This window comes from Thunnus albacares, chromosome 10 (assembly GCF_914725855.1).
Source record: "Thunnus albacares chromosome 10, fThuAlb1.1, whole genome shotgun sequence".
Taxonomy (NCBI): Eukaryota; Metazoa; Chordata; class Actinopteri; order Scombriformes; family Scombridae; genus Thunnus; species Thunnus albacares.
The window spans coordinates 16,538,359-16,556,235 of record NC_058115.1 but is presented as its reverse complement, the minus strand read 5'-3'; the positions used below and the strand labels follow the sequence as shown (position 1 = coordinate 16,556,235).

General features: G+C 41.6%; 5 protein-coding genes across 5 annotated transcripts in view; all 5 read right to left on the bottom strand.

The window, feature by feature from the left end:
• The window catches only part of LOC122989820 (protocadherin alpha-C2-like), a 95,333-nt gene extending 88,659 nt beyond the window's left edge, over nt 1-6,674 (bottom strand). The window contains exon 1 of the mRNA XM_044362824.1: nt 4,175-6,674. Coding sequence (XP_044218759.1) covers nt 4,175-6,556 — 2,382 coding nt within the window. The 5' untranslated portion in view covers nt 6,557-6,674. The remainder of the gene's footprint in view (nt 1-4,174) is intronic.
• LOC122989838 (protocadherin alpha-8-like) lies at nt 264-3,108 on the bottom strand. Its single transcript, XM_044362854.1, has one exon. It carries the CDS (start codon nt 2,704-2,706, stop codon nt 319-321), a length of 2,388 nt encoding a protein of 795 aa, XP_044218789.1. The 5' UTR covers nt 2,707-3,108; the 3' UTR covers nt 264-318.
• Nucleotides 6,675-7,183: 509 nt separating the features above from the next.
• LOC122989827 (protocadherin alpha-3-like) lies at nt 7,184-10,444 on the bottom strand. The gene has a single exon (XM_044362843.1). The coding sequence runs from the start codon at nt 10,103-10,105 to the stop codon at nt 7,676-7,678; it is 2,430 nt and encodes an 809-aa protein (XP_044218778.1). The 5' UTR covers nt 10,106-10,444; the 3' UTR covers nt 7,184-7,675.
• A 1,174-nt stretch (nt 10,445-11,618) lies between these two features.
• On the bottom strand, nt 11,619-14,311 carry LOC122990999 (protocadherin alpha-3-like). The gene is made up of 2 exons (XM_044364592.1): nt 11,785-14,311; nt 11,619-11,630 (listed from the first exon to the last, which is right to left on the bottom strand). Exons 1-2 carry the CDS (start codon nt 14,164-14,166, stop codon nt 11,619-11,621), a joined length of 2,394 nt encoding a protein of 797 aa, XP_044220527.1. The 5' UTR covers nt 14,167-14,311.
• Nucleotides 14,312-15,132: 821 nt separating this feature from the next.
• LOC122989831 (protocadherin alpha-3-like) lies at nt 15,133-17,678 on the bottom strand. The gene has a single exon (XM_044362848.1). The coding sequence runs from the start codon at nt 17,527-17,529 to the stop codon at nt 15,133-15,135; it is 2,397 nt and encodes a 798-aa protein (XP_044218783.1). The 5' UTR covers nt 17,530-17,678.
• Nucleotides 17,679-17,877: the final 199 nt, after the last annotated feature.

Sequence of the window (17,877 nt, the reverse complement as noted above, 5' to 3'; positions counted from 1 at the left end):
ATCCAAAAGGCAGAGGGAGAAAACACTGTTTAAAACATGCTGGGACCACACATTCTCAAACTTGCGTTCAGCACCATGGATAGCGACTCACACGTTACAATACCAAATAGGTAGTTAACAAATGAGAAACCATCAATAAATGCACAGCAGGCTAGTTTCTACTCATGTTATACTTGAAAATAATTTCTATTTTAACTCGAACAGTAGTTCAAATTTAATATTCTTGTCAGCTACATAGCACAAACCCATTTAAGTGACTTTAAAAAGACACCTCCAATTCTCAACATAAAAAATTGCAATAATAAGTTCTTAATGTAACTATGTCCTTACCTTTTCTTTGTTAGGTAAAGTCTGAGTCCTGGTAAAAGTGTCTCCTCCGTTAATACTGATTAGCTCTCCATCTACAGGTGGAAACGGTGCGGGGAAAACCACCATGTCACTCTTCAGTGTGTCTGAGCTGAAACACACGTCATACTGCTGAGTAGCTTTAGAGTAGGACCAGCTCCCGTCAGGGTGGGTGGTGATCATTGGGGCGCCATACTTGCCGAAACTGCCGTCTGTCCTGTGACATTTGACAGCTATTAAACTGATGAGGCTCAGCAGAAAGATCGCTGACACCGACACAATGGCGATCAGCAGATAAAGGTTTAAATCAGAGAAGCTCTCCTCCTTCACAGGCACATGTCTGAACGGAGTCTGGATGTCAGCTGTGCTTTCAACCACCACCACATCAATAGACACAGTAGCTGACAGGGAGGGTTCTCCGTTATCAGAAACCAACACCACCAAGGGGTGAGTTTTCAGGTCATTGTCACTCATTCTCCTCTTAGTCCTGATTTCCCCGGTGCTGGTTCCGATCCGGAAGAGGTTGTTTCCTTTGGGCTCAGACAGGTGATAAGAAAGCAGCGCATTGTATCCAGAGTCTGCGTCTACAGCCCTGATCTTTGCCACAAAGTAGCCCGCTTCAGCAGAATAGGGGATGCTCTCACTGTTAACGGAGCCGTGCTCAGAATAGGGCGCCAGAATAGCAGGACTGTTGTCATTCTCATCCAGAATAAAAACGTTCACAGTCACGTTGCTGCTGAGCGGAGGAACACCAGAGTCTGTGGCCTGAACTTTAAACTGAAATGTTTTTAACTCCTCAAAGTTAAAAGACTGCAGATTGATTATATCTCCAGTCTCTGAGTTGATATTCACCATCGTAGATAACGGCAATGAATTACTGTTAATTTCGACAATTGAATAACTCACCTGGGCATTTTGGTCAGTGTCTGCATCAACTGCAGATACTCTTGTGAGAACAGCTCCAACCGGACTGTTCTCTTTTAACGAAACATTGACCAAAGTGTCTGAAAAACGAGGCGAGTTGTCATTGACATCCGAAATATAAACAGTTAGGTCTCTGGTGCTCGTGAGAGCAGGGATCCCATCATCTGTAGCTGTGATCGTTATATTACAATGTGAAGCACTCTCTCTGTCTAGCTGTCCGTCTACTACCAAAGAATAGTAGTTTTTGTAATTTGTTTCCAATTTAAAGGCGCTATCATTTTTAATATCACAATGAACAACTCCATTTTTACCTCCATCTCTGTCCAGGACTGACACAAGTGCAACAGCAGTACCTATTTTTGCGTCCTCTTTCACTGTGTTAATCAGCGATGTTACAAATATTTCTGGGGCATTGTCATTTAAATCCACTATCTCTATTAATACTTTGCACTGTGCTGCCATTGGAGGGGAGCCTTTATCACTAGCTGTCACGCGGATTTCAAAAGCTGGGTGCTCTTCAAAGTCAATCATCCCCTTAACTGTCAACAAACCTGTGTGTTCATCAATTTCAAAAATTTCCAAAACATGGTCTTGATCTTTGCTGCTCAGTGAATATGAAATCTCCCCGTTTGGCCCGTCATCAGCGTCTGATGCCGTTACTGTTATGACGGAAGCACCGAGAGGTACATTTTCAGTAATACTTGTTTTATACAATGATTTGGTAAATACTGGGATGTTATCATTGATGTCTAAGACACTGATTATTATTTCTGATGTTCCAGATTTCGGAGGTGTCCCACCATCGACAGCAGTCAATATAAGTTTAATTACCGGCTGTTTTTCTCGGTCTAAAGGTTTCTGGAGGACGAGCTCAGCAGACACACTGTCTCCTTTGTTCACTGCTAATGAAAAATGGTCATTTGGATTTAGCTTGTATGTACTAATACCATTTTTCCCTGCGTCGGCATCATAGGCCGATAGCACAAGAAATGTGGCCCCCGGTAATGTGCTTTCTGGTATTTCAATACTTTGCGAATTAGTACTGAAAGACGGATAATTATCATTAGCATCTAGAATGTTTATTTCTAAACGATAAAGCTTTAATGGAGAATTTATCACAGCCTCTACGCTTATTGTGCATTTTGTTGCCTTCGCACAGAGCTCCTCTCTGTCTATTCTATCATTGACAAAGAGAATACCAGTCTGGAGATTCACCTCGAAAAATTTTCTCTTTGATCCGGTAACAATCTGAAACATGCGAGACTCCAGATCATTTACACTGAGGTTTAGATCCTTGGCTATATTTCCCACAGAAGTCCCTGTATTCACCTCTTCTGATATGGAGTAGGAGAGCTGTCCGGACACAGCTTCCCAGTAACATTCCAGCAGCACAAATAACACGTATGCTACCACAGGATTCCTCTTAATTGAAGACATAATCCCATCCGACGTGAAATCAACATAGAAACAAGTTGTGGATGTTATCCGTCGAGGAAAGTACGGGAAAAACTATGATCCTTTCATCTAAATTTGTCCACAATGCAGATCATGTCCCAGCCTTCTCTCTCTCTCCTTCTGCGTCTCTTTGTGTCAAAGCCCAACAAGACATCATCACGCTCTTAATCTGGGAGGGGCGTCAAAACCAGAGTAAAGTCATCTCTGTTTTATGGTCTATAGTGCCTCCCCGTGGCCTTTTGACAAATTACACTACAAACCAAAAGAAACAGACTACAGCATTACAAAAACCCGCCTTTCTGTAATGCTCAACACAGAAATAGCCAGTTTCAAAACGAACAGAATGCCAGGAAATATCAGCTTGCTTTCTTGGAATTTCTGAATGAAATTGTCTGATTTTCTGTCAATATTTAATGATTTATATATAACAAAATGAGGGTCAACACATTTGTTTGTGATTGACATGTTACGTCTTTGACTAGAGTGTAAAGTACATTCAAACAATCCTTTACAATATACCGTAAATGATATTGCGCTATAACAGTAAATCTCAAAGGGTCGTTGTTGATATGCTCAAACAAAAGGTCATTGAAGGTAACTGAATGAGTGCACCTCCGAATAATTAGAAAGTCAAATGAAAATGACTCTTACATAGCAACAGAGGCATGGACTATGAAAAATACTGCACACCAACACTGCAAATTAATCAGCCATCAAATGTATAAGAAAACACTGATCTCCATGTAACAGTGGCATTATTAGAAGAAGAAATGAAGAACGTTATTCTTTACAGCTGAGCGAAAATATATGTAATAATTGGTGGAAATAAATAATTGATAATAAATAAAAACGTGATATTATTGACAATTAAGGTCAAGAACTATGAACGTAACTTTTATTTGTGTGTGTGTGTGTGTGTGTGTGTGTGTGTGTGTGAATAAAATACAGCATAACACTAGCACAGTCTGCTTCTCGGGTAAGAAAAGGCAACCCTGTCTCCTTGAAATTACGTTTATATACTACTAAACTGTTTTCCCGATAGTTGCGATGGCAAACGTAACCGCTGCCTGGATTATGTCCACAAGCAACATTTTCTGCGAATGAATGAAGCCTTCATGTTAATGCATCACTGAAGTTGTAGGTGGGTAATAGTTCTCATCCACAGCACCATGGACAGCGACAATTGCATTGAACGGAAGAGACTGGTTTATAAGTTGTAAACAATGACAGATGCAAAAGTTCTCCTTTTTTTTTTTTTAAAGCATTCAGTACAAGAAAAGGGAAGAAATCAGTTTCCACAACAACATGTTGTACATGTGTAACATCTACAAAGAGACAAAGAAAGAAGAAAAACGAACTAATGACTAAATACAGGAATAGCAAATAAGGTCAGCGTTTAGCAACACTTATTAGCTAAATTTGTAAGCCGATACAAGCGTGCTGGTCTTACCTTTTCTTTAGTGGGTAAAGTCTGAGTCCTGGTAAAAGTGTCTCCTCCATTAATACTGATCAGCTCCGCATCTACAGGTGGAAACGGCGCGGGGAAAACCACCATATCACTCTTCAGTGTGTCTGAGCTGAAACACACGTCATACTGCTGAGTAGCTTTAGAGTAAGACCAGCTCCCGTCAGGGTGGGTGGTGATCATTGGGGCGCCGTACCTGCCGAAACTGCCGTCTGTCCTGTGACATTTGACAGCTATTAAACTGATGAGGCTCAGCAGAAAGATCGCTGACACCGACACAATGGCGATCAGCAGATAAAGGTTTAAATCAGAGAAGCTCTCCTCCTTCACAGGCACATGTCTGAACTGAGTCTGGATGTCAGCTGTGCTTTCAACCACCACCACATCAATAGACACAGTAGCTGACAGGGAGGGTTCTCCGTTATCAGAAACCAACACCACCAAGGGGTGAGTTTTCAGGTCATTGTCACTCATTCTTCTCTTAGTCCTGATTTCCCCGGTGCTGGTTCCGATCCGGAAGAGGTTGTTTCCTTTGGGCTCAGACAGGTGATAAGAAAGCAGCGCATTGTATCCAGAGTCTGCGTCTACAGCCCTGATCTTTGCCACAAAGTAGCCCACTTCAGCAGAATAGGGGATGCTCTCACTGTTAACGGAGCCGTGCTCAGAATAGGGCGCCAGAATAGCAGGACTATTGTCATTTTCATCTAGAATAAAAACGTTCACAGTCACGTTGCTGCTGAGCGGAGGAACACCAGAGTCTGTGGCCTGAACTTTAAACTTAAACGTTTTTAACTCCTCAAAGTTAAAAGACTGCAGATTGATTATATCTCCAGTCTCTGAGTTAATATTCACCATTGTAGATAACGGCAACGAGTTACTGTCACTTTGTATAAATGAGTAGCTCACCTGACCATTTTGATTGATATCAGCATCAACTGCTGTCACTGTTTTAATAACTGATCCTACTGGACTGTTTTCTTTCACATAAACATTAATCAGCGGCTCCGAGAAGCGAGGCGGGTTGTCATTGACATCAGAAACATGAACAGTCACTATGCTTGTGCTGGAGAGAGGTGGAGTCCCTCCATCAGTTGCTACAATAGTGACATTATACTGGGCCTTAGTCTCTCTATCAAGCGGCCCATTAACTACTAAAGAATAATAATTTTTATAATTTGTGTCCAATTTAAATGGGGTCTCATTTGAAATTACAGCTTTTACTTCACCGTTTTGCCCCCCATCCTTGTCCAGTACAGAGACAAGTGCAATAGCAGTGCCGATTTTTGCATCCTCCTTTACTGTGTTCAGCAGTGACGTCACAGTGATCTCAGGAGCGTTGTCATTAATGTCCACCACTTCAACCAGCACTTTACAATGAGCAGACATCGGAGGTGTGCCTTTATCACTGGCCTGTGCATGAATCTCAAATGCAGGATTTTCTTCATAGTCGATCTTACCTTTGACTGAAATTTCGCCTGTTTTAGAATCAATTTGGAATAAATCTAAAACCTGATCCTGACCTTTACTTCTCAATGAATATTCTATCTCACTGTTTAACCCCTCGTCTGCATCTGTTGCATTCAGAATGATGACTTTAGATCCTTTTGGCAAGTTTTCAGGAATTTGAATTTTGTATAAAGATTTACTGAAAACGGGAGGATTGTCGTTATTATCTAAAACGTTGATAATAATTTGTGAGGTTCCTGACTTCGATGGATTTCCTCCGTCTACTGCAGTCAGTGTGAGTTTTATAACAGAGTCATGCTCACGGTCTAAAGATTTCTGCAGTACTAACTCGGCAGACACACTCTCTCCGCCTTTGTGAATATCTAAAGAGAAATAATCATTCGTACTAAGCTTATATGTACTAACACCATTCTTGCCAACATCCAAATCCGATGCCTCTATGAGCCCAAATTTCACTCCCGGTAAAGTACTTTCCGCAATGTTTAGTGACTGTAATTGCTCAGAGAAGGCGGGTGCATTATCATTTATATCTAATATAGTTACCTCCAAACGATAAAGCTTCAGTGGGTCGTTGATCACGGCCTCTACACTGACAGTACATTTTGTAGCCTTCGCACAGAGCTCTTCTCGGTCTAATCTTTCGTCGACATAAAGAACGCCTGTTTTCAGATTCACATCGAAATGTTTTCTCTTTGATCCACTAACAATCTGAAACATGCGGGACTCTAAATCCTGGACGTTGAGATTTAGATCCTTGGCAATATTTCCAACAGAAGTCCCTGGGTTTACCTCCTCTGAGACGGAATACGAGAGCTGTCCAGACACCGCTTCCCAGCAATATTTCAGCAGCACGAACACAAGATGTATCCGAAAAGAAATCGTTCTGCTTGAGAAATACATAATTATATCCAGTCCGAAAGGTATAGATCCCAGTCCAACTACTTCCGTCAAACAATATTAAAATCAAAATACACGGATCCACGTTTTAGCATTTTTACCAGCCAGCCTGGAAATGTTTTCACTCCTTTCTCTTCGCCCTCCGTCTCTTTGTAACAAAGCCCAGAGAAACATCATCATCATCCTCTGTTTCTGGGAGGAGTCTTGTGCTTCATGGAATAACGTTCAGATGTCATGGTCTACAGTGTCCCCATGTGGTGATATAACATAACTGCATTCAACCTCTGACAACAACACGGGAATGACTAACCAAGTGTGCAAACAGAACAATTGCATAAGACTAACAAGATACATAATTGTGTTCAGCTATGTCAAATAATCCCAAGTACCACGATTTCACTTGATTTTCCTTCTCTTTTGTAATGTTTGTTTTCTTGGTTTTAATCCATACCGATAGAGCAGCACCTGTAACTGATGTACCGGCTATAAAAATACGCATAAAAAGAAACATTACAACACATTTATCAAGATAGAGAGAAAGTTGAAAGTTTTGATGGCAAATAAAAAAAATGCTCTTTTCCTATTTTCTTCACACAAAAAGTATTAGGTATTAAAATATCTTTCCTAAATGGTATGAAATGGAGTGACCACCATTCATCAGCAAATAAAAATAACTGCCATAAAACCCAAATAAATGTGCAAAAGACAATACACTTTTCCGTTATGGGTAAAAACATTTTCCGCGTTGCACTCTGCTGCTCGCACACAACACGCTGTGGTGCTTATTTCAGCACCATGGACAGCGACATACATTTTCTGTACAGTGAGAATGAAGTATTCATGTTAATGCATCACTGAAGTTGTAGGTGGGTACTAGTTCTCGTCTACAGCACCATGGACAGCGACAATTGCATTTGAATGGAAGAAACTGGCTTATAAATTGTAGACAATGACAGATGCAAAACTTCTCTCTTTTTTCCAAAGCATTCAGTACAAGAAAAGGGAAGAAATCAGTTTCCACAACACGTTGTACATGTGTAACATCTACAAAGAGTCAAAGAAAGAAGGAAAAACGAACTAATGACTAAATACAGGAATCGCAAATAAGGTCAGCGTTTAACATCACCTATTAGCTAAATTTGTAAGCCGATACAAGCGTGCTGGTCTTACCTTTTCTTTAGTGGGTAAAGTCTGAGTCCTGGTAAAAGTGTCTCCTCCGTTAATACTGATCAGCTCCGCATCTACAGGCGGAAACGGCGCGGGGAAAACCACCATGTCACTCTTGAGTGTGTCTGAGCTGAAACACACGTCATACTGCTGAGTAGCTTTAGAGTAAGACCAGCTCCCGTCAGGGTGGGTGGTGATCATTGGGGCTCCGTACCTGCCGAAACTGCCGTCTGTCCTGTGGCATTTGACAGCTATTAAACTGATGAGGCTCAGAAGAAAGATCGCCGACACCGACACAATGGCGATCAGCAGATACAGGTTTAAGTCAGAGAAGCTCTCCTCCTTCACAGGCACATGTCTGAACTGAGTCTGGATGTCAGCTGTGCTTTCAACCACCACCACATCAATAGACACAGTAGCTGACAGAGAGGGTTCTCCGTTATCAGAAACCAACACCACCAAGGGGTGAGTTTTCAGGTCATTGTCACTCATTCTCCTCTTAGTCCTGATTTCCCCGGTGCTGGTTCCGATCCGGAAGAGGTTGTTTCCTTTGGGCTCAGACAGGTGATAAGAAAGCAGCGCATTGTATCCAGAGTCTGCGTCTACAGCCCTGATCTTTGCCACAAAGTAGCCCGCTTCAGCAGAATAGGGGATACTCTCACTGTTAACGGAGCCGTGTTCAGAATAGGGCGCCAGAATAGCAGGACTGTTGTCATTCTCATCCAGAATAAAAACGTTCACAGTCACGTTATTGCTGAGCGGAGGAACACCAGAGTCTGTGGCTTGAACTTTAAACTGGAACGTTTTTAACTCCTCAAAGTTAAAAGACTGCAGATTGATTATATCTCCAGTCTCTGAGTTAATATTCACCATCGTAGATAACGGCAACGAGTTACTGTCACTTTGCATAAATGAGTAGCTCACCTGACCATTTTGATTTATATCAGCATCAACTGCTGTCACTGTTTTAATAACTGATCCTACTGGACTATTTTCTTTCACATAAATATTAATCAGCGGCTCCGGGAAGCGAGGCGGGTTGTCATTGACATCAGAAACATGAACAGTCACTATGCTTGTGCTGGAGAGAGGTGGAGTCCCTCCATCAGTTGCTACAATAGTGACATTATACTGGGTCTTAGTCTCTCTATCAAGCGGCCCATTAACTACTAACGAGTAATAATTTTTATAATTTGTGTCCAATTTAAATGGGGTCTCATTTGAAATTACAGCTTTTACTTCACCGTTTTTCCCTCCATCCTTGTCCAGTACAGAGACAAGTGCAATAGCAGTGCCGAGTTTCGCATCCTCCTTTACTGTGTTTAGCAGTGACGTCACAGTGATCTCAGGAGCGTTGTCATTAATATCCACCACTTCTACCAGCACTTTACAATGAGCAGACATCGGAGGTGTGCCTTTATCACTGGCCTGTGCATGAATCTCAAATGCAGGATTTTCTTCATAGTCGATCTTACCTTTGACTGAAATTTCGCCTGTTTTAGAATCAATTTGGAATAAATCTAAAACATGATCCTGACCTCTTTTTCTCAATGAATATTCTATCTCACTGTTTAACCCCTCGTCTGCATCTGTTGCATTCAGAATGATCACTTTAGATCCTTTTGGCAAGTTTTCAAAAAGTTGAGTCTTGTATAAAGATTTACTGAAAACTGGATGGTTGTCGTTAATATCTAACACGTTGATAATAATTTGTGAGGTTCCTGACTTCGATGGATTTCCTCCGTCTACTGCAGTCAGTGTGAGTTTTATAACAGAGTCATGCTCACGGTCTAAAGATTTCTGCAGTACTAATTCGGCAGACACACTCTCTCCGCCTTTGTGAATATCTAAAGAGAAATAATCATTCGTACTAAGCTTATATGTACTAACACCATTCTTGCCAGCATCCAAATCCGATGCCTCTATGAGCCCAAATTTCACTCCCGGTAGAGTATTTTCTGCAATGTCAAGTGACTGTAATTGGTCAGAGAAATTGGGTGCATTATCATTTGTATCTATTATAGTTACCTCCAAACGATAAAGCTTCAGTGGGTCGTTGATCACGGCCTCTACACTGACAGTACATTTTGTAGCCTTCGCACAGAGCTCTTCGCGGTCTAATCTTTCGTCGACATAAAGAACGCCTGTTTTCAGATTCACATCGAAATGTTTTCTCTTTGATCCACTAACAATCTGAAACATGCGGGACTCTAAATCCTGGACGTTGAGATTTAGATCCTTGGCAATATTTCCAACAGAAGTCCCTGGGTTTACCTCCTCTGAGACGGAATACGAGAGCTGTCCAGACACCGCTTCCCAGCAATAATTCAGCAACACGACCACAAGATATATCCGAAAAGCGTTTGCTCTCCTTGAGAAATACATAATTATATCCAGCCCGAAAAGGTATAAATCCCAGTCCAACCACTCCCGTCAAACAATAATATTAAAATCAAAGTATACGGATCCACGTTTTCGCATTTTACCAGCCAGCCTGGAAATGTTTTCACTCCTTTCTCTTCGCCCTCCGTCTCTTTGTAACAAAGCCCAGAGAAACATCATCATCATCCTCTGTTTCTGGGAGGAGTCTTGTGCCTCATGGAATAACGTCCAGATGTCATGGTCTACAGTGTCCCCATGTGGTGATATAACATAACTGCATTCAACCTCTGACAACAACACGGGAATGACTAACCAAGTGTGCAAACAGAACAATTGCATAAGACTAACAAGATACATAATTGTGTTCAACTGTGAAAGCAGAATGAGTCAAATACCTAGTTGTACTGTTTTATCATTGATTCAACTTTGTCTTTAACCATACTGTGCTCCACAGAGAGGCCCTTTGTTTATTCTGTGAGAATGGCCTAAGCGAAGATATCTTGTCTCATGTCCAAAAAAGGTAATGTGTTGGACTTAAGCTCAGTAAAATATGTCAAGAGGTATGTTTGGTTTGGGGCTCTCTGGTTTCCTATGTTTTAAGGAGGTTAAAATCCATATATGTGACATGCATGAGGCAAACGCGTGACCAGATCATGTAACATCTCATGGCCCTATGCCAATTGGTTGAAAGTGTTTAAGGTAATATACACTGACCAATTACAGATCATTTCTTTGTTCCTCAGAAACTATTAGAGCTTAGTTTTGTTCTTTGTTAGTTGAGACAAGCTGATGCTAACCTTTGTGTGAGTTCTGTCTCCTTATTGTACAATAATATTTTTAATCTTCAACCCAGCAGTGTTTTGTGTATTATTTCATATGTGTGTTCAGTGCTTTCAGACAATTTCCAAGACACAACTATGTCAAACTATCAAAAATACCACCATTTGACTTAATTCTCCCTCTCTTTGTAACGTTTGTTTTCTTGGTTTTCATCCACACCGATAGAGCTTCTCCTGTTACTGATGTACCGGCTATAAAATTAGACATCTTAAAAGAACCATTACAACACATTTATCAATATGCAGGGAAATTTGAAGGTTTTGGTGGCAAATAAAAATAGCGCTTTCCCTATTTTCCACATACAAAAAGTTGAATGTTTAAAAAAAATCCTTCCCTAACTGTGATGAAATGGAGTGAACACCATTTATCACCAAATAAAAATAATTGCCATAAAATCTACATAAATGTACAAAAAACAGTACACTTTTCGGTTATGGGTAAACACATTTTCCGCGTTGCACTCTGCGGCCCGCACATAACACGCTGTGGTACTTATTTCAGCACCGTGGACAGCGACATACACTTTCTGTACAGTGAGACTTGACCTCAGATGCTGTCATTACCTTGGCCCATGACAGTAGATTTTAACAGATTCAAAGCCACGAAAACATTTAGAAACATGACGTGGGAGGTTGTAATAAACTTCATCTATAAGAACAAAAAACGGAGGGGCATACTATAGGCGCCTCTAGAGAATAAAATCGCACAAAGTGAGACATGTCTCTTTTTCATATTTTTAAACTTCATATAAGAATAACAATGGAGGGTAACTTTTTCTGCCTCATCCCCAGAGAGTAAAATAATATGAACTGAGACATATTGATTTTTCATACTTTTCTTACCTTTTCTTTAGTGGGTAAAGTCTGAGTCCTGGTAAAAGTGTCTCCTCCATTAATATTGATCAGCTCTGCATCTACAGGCGGAAATTGAGCAGGGAAAACCACCATGTCACTCTTGAGTGTGTCTGAGCTGAAACACACGTCATACTGCTGAGTAGCTTTAGAGTAAGACCAGCTCCCGTCAGGGTGGGTGGTGATCATTGGGGCGCCGTACCTGCCGAAACTGCCGTCTGTCCTGTGACATTTGACAGCTATTAAACTGATGAGGCTCAGCAGAAAGATTGCTGACACCGACACAATGGCGATCAGCAGATACAGGTTTAAATCAGAGAAGCTCTCCTCCTTCACAGGCACATGTCTGAACTGAGTCTGGATGTCAGCTGTGCTTTCAACCACCACCACATCAATAGACACAGTAGCTGACAGGGAGGGTTCTCCGTTATCAGAAACCAACACCACCAAGGGGTGAGTTTTCAGGTCATTGTCACTCATTCTCCTCTTAGTCCTGATTTCCCCGGTGCTGGTTCCGATCCGGAAGAGGTTGTTTCCTTTGGGCTCAGACAGGTGATAAGAAAGCAGCGCATTGTATCCAGAGTCTGAGTCTACAGCCCTGATCTTTGCCACAAAGTAGCCCGCTTCAGCAGAATAGGGGATACTCTCACTGTTAACGGAGCCGTGCTCAGAATAGGGCGCCAGAATAGCAGGACTGTTGTCATTCTCATCCAGAATAAAAACGTTCACAGTCACGTTGCTGCTGAGCGGAGGAACACCAGAGTCTGTGGCCTGAACTTTAAACTGGAACGTTTTTAACTCCTCAAAGTTAAAAGACTGCAGATTGATTATATCTCCAGTCTCTGAGTTAATATTCACCATCGTAGATAACGGCAACGAGTTACTGTCACTTTGCATAAATGAGTAGCTCACCTGACCATTTTGATTGACATCAGCATCAACTGCTGTCACTGTTTTAATAACTGCTCCTACCGGTCTGTTCTCATTCACGTAAACATTAATCAGCGGCTCCGGGAAGCGAGGCGGGTTGTCATTGACATCAGAAACATGAACAGTCACTATGCTTGTGCTGGAGAGAGGTGGAGTCCCTTCATCAGTCGCTACGATAGTGACATTATACTGGGCCTTAGTCTCTCTATCAAGCGGCCCATTAACTACTAAAGAATAATAGTTTTTATAATTTGTGTCCAATTTAAATGGGGTCTCATTTGAGATTACAGACTTTACTTCACCGTTTTTCCCTCCATCCTTGTCCAGTACAGAGACAAGTGCAATAGCAGTGCCGACTTCAGCATCCTCTTTCACTGTATTTAGCAGTGACGTCACAGTGATCTCAGGAGCGTTGTCATTAATGTCCACCACTTCAACCAGCACTTTACAATCAGCAGACATCGGAGGTGTGCCTTTATCACTGGCCTGTGCATGAATCTCAAAAGCAGGATTTTCTTCATAGTCGATCTTACCTTTGACTAAAATTGCACCTGTTTTAGAATCAATTTCAAATAAATCTAAAACCTGATCCTGACCTTTACTTCTCAATGAATATTCTATTTCACTGTTCAAACCTTCATCTGCATCTGTCGCATTCAAAACTATCACAGTTTTACCTACTGGTAAGTTCTCAGAAACCCGTGCCTTATACAAAGAACTACTGAAAACCGGAGCGTTGTCGTTAATGTCTAAAACATTGATAACAATTTGAGATGTCCCTGACTTGGGTGGATTTCCGCCATCGACAGCAGTCACTGTAAGTTTTACAGTACTTTCTTTTTCTCGGTCTAAAGCTTTTTGAAGCACAAGCTTGGCAGACACACTCTCTCCCCCTTTGTGGATCTCTAAAGAAAAATAATCATTCGGACTTATCCTGTATGTACTAACATCATTCTTACCAACATCGAGATCTGACGCCCCGATAAATCCAAATTTCCCTCCTGGCACAGTACTCTCTGCAATGTTAAGAGACTGCAAATTCTCAGGGAAATATGGTGCATTATCATTTATATCGACTACATTAATCTCCAAACGATAAAGCTTCAGTGGATTGTTGATCACGGCCTCTACACTGACAGTACATTTTGTAGCCTTCGCACAGAGCTCCTCACGGTCGATTCTTTCATTAACATAAAGAACACCCGTTTTCAGATTTACATCGAAATATTTTCGTTTTGATCCGCTGACGATCTGAAACATACGCGCTTCCAAGTCATGAACATTAAGGTTTAGATCTTTAGCGAGATTTCCCACAGAGGTCCCCGGGTTTACCCCCTCTGATACCGAGTAAGAGAGCTGTCCAGATACCGCTTCCCAGCAACAATCCAAGAGAACAACGACTATATAAATCCCAAAAGGGCTCCGTATCCTCCGTGTCGACATATTTGTATCCAGCCTGAACAGATCATATAGACCCCAGTCTCAAAAATCCTCTCTAATGATTCAGGATGAACGCGAAACACCAGAATCCAGTTTCTTTGTTTTTTAAGGGGTAACAAAGAGACAATAACTGATCGCCACACAATTCACTCTTGCACTGCGTCTCTTTGTAACAAAGCCCCGAGAAACATCATCATCCTCTGAATCTGGGAGGAGCTTGAAGCATTGAAGAGGAGCATCGAAATGTGATGGTCTACAATGTCCCCGTGTGGTCATTTGAAATAACTACATTCACCACAAAAACAGACAAATCACCTCCATTCTTCAGAACTGTCAAGTCCACACACACAGCCAACAAGAAGTCACAACTCAAAAACTATCAATTTCCCTTATTTAATTTTTCACAAATACTACAGAATTAAGAAAAAACTAAACAAAGATGCAAAACACAATACTGTCTCTTTTCCTCTAATATGATCAAGGTAATTAAATTATCCAGAGAAATATATTTTTTAATTGTGATGAAATCTTCTTTGCATAATTCATATCAGTAAACATAAATAGTAATAATGGAGAGATGTTGGGTTGACGAAATTTTAGTTTCGCACCCTGCGGACTGTACACAACAGAGTGGCGCTTTTTCAGAACCATGGACAACGACACACTGCAGTAGTGCTCCCGAAAAATGAATTAGAAGTTTTCTTTATTAATTCAAAGGTTGTAATTACTTTGGTCCATGTATCGTACAAATTTAAAACCACACATCCCTACAAATGTACATTGTTGAAATGTTGTAGTTTCACTTCATATTTAAGAAAAAAAAATGGAGGGACATTTTTTCAGCAGCTCTCGAGGATGAAGACATGTGGCTTTTCATACTTTTTCAAACTTCATGTGTGAGAACAAAAACACGGACGAACATGTTTTTGCTTCACCCCCGACAGTAGAATAATATGAACTTTTGATTTTTCATACTTCTCTTACCTTTTCTTTACTGGGTAAAGTCTGAGTCCTGGTAAAAGTGTCTCCTCCGTTAATGCTGATCAGCTCCGCATCTACAGGTGGAAACGGCGCGGGAAAAACCACCATGTCACTCTTGAGAGTGTCTGAGCTGAAACACACGTCATACTGCTGAGTAGCTTTAGAGTAAGACCAGCTTCCGTCAGGGTGGGTGGTGATCATTGGGGCGCCGTACCTGCCGAAACTGCCGTCTGTCCTGTGACATTTGACAGCTATTAAACTGATGAGGCTCAGCAGAAAGATCGCTGACACCGACACAATGGCGATCAGCAGATACAGGTTTAAATCAGAGAAGCTCTCCTCCTTCACGGGCACATGTCTGAACTGAGTCTGGATGTCAGCTGTGCTTTCAACCACCACCACATCAATAGACACAGTAGCTGACAGGGAGGGTTCTCCGTTATCAGAAACCAACACCACCAAGGGGTGAGTTTTCAGGTCATTGTCACTCATTCTCCTCTTAGTCCTGATTTCCCCGGTGCTGGTTCCGATCCGGAAGAGGTTGTTTCCTTTGGGCTCAGACAGGTGATAAGAAAGCAGCGCATTGTATCCAGAGTCTGCGTCTACAGCCCTGATCTTTGCCACAAAGTAGCCCGCTTCAGCAGAATAGGGGATGCTCTCACTGTTAACGGAGCCGTGTTCAGAATAGGGCGCCAGAATAGCAGGACTATTGTCATTCTCATCCAGAATAAAAACGTTCACAGTCACGTTGCTGCTGAGCGGAGGAACACCAGAGTCTGTGGCCTGAACTTTAAACTGAAACGTTTTCAACTCCTCAAAGTTAAAAGACTGCAGATTGATTATATCTCCAGTCTCTGAGTTTATGTTTACCATTGTAGATAACGGCAACGAGTTACTGTTACTTTGTAAAAATGAGTAGCTCACCTGACTGTTCCGGTCAGTGTCAGCATCAGTTGCAGTCACCGTTTTAATAACTGCTCCTACCGGTCTGTTCTCATTCACGTAAACATTAATCAGCGGCTCCGAGAAGCGAGGCGGGTTGTCATTGACATCAGAAACATGAACAGTCACTATGCTGGTGCTGGAGAGAGGTGGAGTCCCTTCATCAGTTGCTACAATAGTGACATTATACTGGGCCTTAGTCTCTCTATCAAGCGGCCCATTAACTACTAAAGAATAATAGTTTTTATAATTCGTGTCCAATTTAAATGGGGTCTCATTTGGGATTATGACTTTTACTTCACCATTTTTCCCTCCATCCTTGTCCAGTACAGAGACAAGTGCAATAGCAGTGCCGACTTCAGCATCCTCTTTCACTGTATTTAGCAGTGACGTCACAGTGATCTCAGGAGCGTTGTCATTTATGTCCACGACTTCAACCAGCACTTTACAGTGAGCAGACATCGGAGGAGTACCTTCATCACTGGCCTGTGCATGAATTTCAAACGCAGGATTTTCTTCATAGTCGATCTTTCCTTTGACTAAAATTGCACCTGTTTTAGAATCAATTTCAAATACATCTAAAACCTGATCCTGACCTTTACTTCTCAATGAATATTCTATTTCACTGTTCAAACCTTCATCTGCATCTGTCGCATTCAAAATTATCACAGTTTTACCTACTGATAAGTTCTCAGAAACCCGTGCTTTGTACAAAGAACTACTGAAAACCGGAGCGTTGTCGTTAATGTCTAAAACATTTATAATGATTTGAGATGTCCCTGACTTGGGTGGATTTCCGCCGTCGATAGCAGTCACTGTAAGTTTTACAGTACTTTCTTTTTCTCGGTCTAAAGCCTTCTGAAGCACAAGCTCGGCAGACACACTCTCTCCCCCTTTGTGAACCTCTAAAGAAAAATAATCATTCGGACTTATCTTATATGTACTAACATCATTCTTACCAACATCGAGATCTGACGCCCCGATAAATCCAAATTTCCCTCCTGGCACAGTACTCTCTGCAATGTTAAGAGACTGCAAATTCTCAGGGAAATATGGTGCATTATCATTTATATCAACTACATTTATCTCCAAACGATACAGCTTCAGTGGATTGTTGATCACGGCCTCTACACTGACAGTACATTTTGTAGCCTTCGCACAGAGCTCCTCACGGTCGATTCTTTCATTAACATAAAGAACACCCGTTTTCAGATTTACATCGAAATATTTTCGTTTTGATCCGCTGACGATCTGAAACATACGCGCCTCCAAGTCATGAACATTAAGGTTTAGATCTTTAGCGAGATTTCCCACAGAGGTCCCCGGGTTTACCTCCTCTGATACCGAGTAAGAGAGCTGTCCAGATACCGCTTCCCAGCAACAATCCAAGAGAACAACGACTATATAAATCCCAAAAGGGCTTTGTTTCCTCCGTGTCGACATATTTGTATCCAGCCTGAACAGAGCATATAGACCCCAGTCTCAAAAATCCTCTCTAATGATTCAGGATGAACGCGAAACACCAGAATCCAGTTTCTTTGCGTGATAAGGGGTAACAAAGAGACAATAACTGATCGCCACACAATTCACTCTTGCACTGCGTCTCTTTGTAACAAAGCCCCGAGAAACATCATCATCCTCTGAATCTGGGAGGAGCCTGAAACATTGAAGAGGAGCATCGAAATGTGATGGTCTACAATGTCCCCGCGTGGTCATTTGAAATAACTACATTCACCACAAAAACAGACAAATCACCTCCATTCTTCAGAACTGTCAAGTCCACACACAGCT

Excerpts from the sequence above, each read along its gene's own strand:
- LOC122989838 (XM_044362854.1), bottom strand. The coding sequence starts at position 2,706 with ATGTCTTCAATTAAGAGGAATCCTGTGGTAGCATACGTGTTATTTGTG.
- LOC122989827 (XM_044362843.1), bottom strand. The coding sequence starts at position 10,105 with ATGTATTTCTCAAGGAGAGCAAACGCTTTTCGGATATATCTTGTGGTC.
- LOC122990999 (XM_044364592.1), bottom strand. The coding sequence starts at position 14,166 with ATGTCGACACGGAGGATACGGAGCCCTTTTGGGATTTATATAGTCGTT.
- LOC122989831 (XM_044362848.1), bottom strand. The coding sequence starts at position 17,529 with ATGTCGACACGGAGGAAACAAAGCCCTTTTGGGATTTATATAGTCGTT.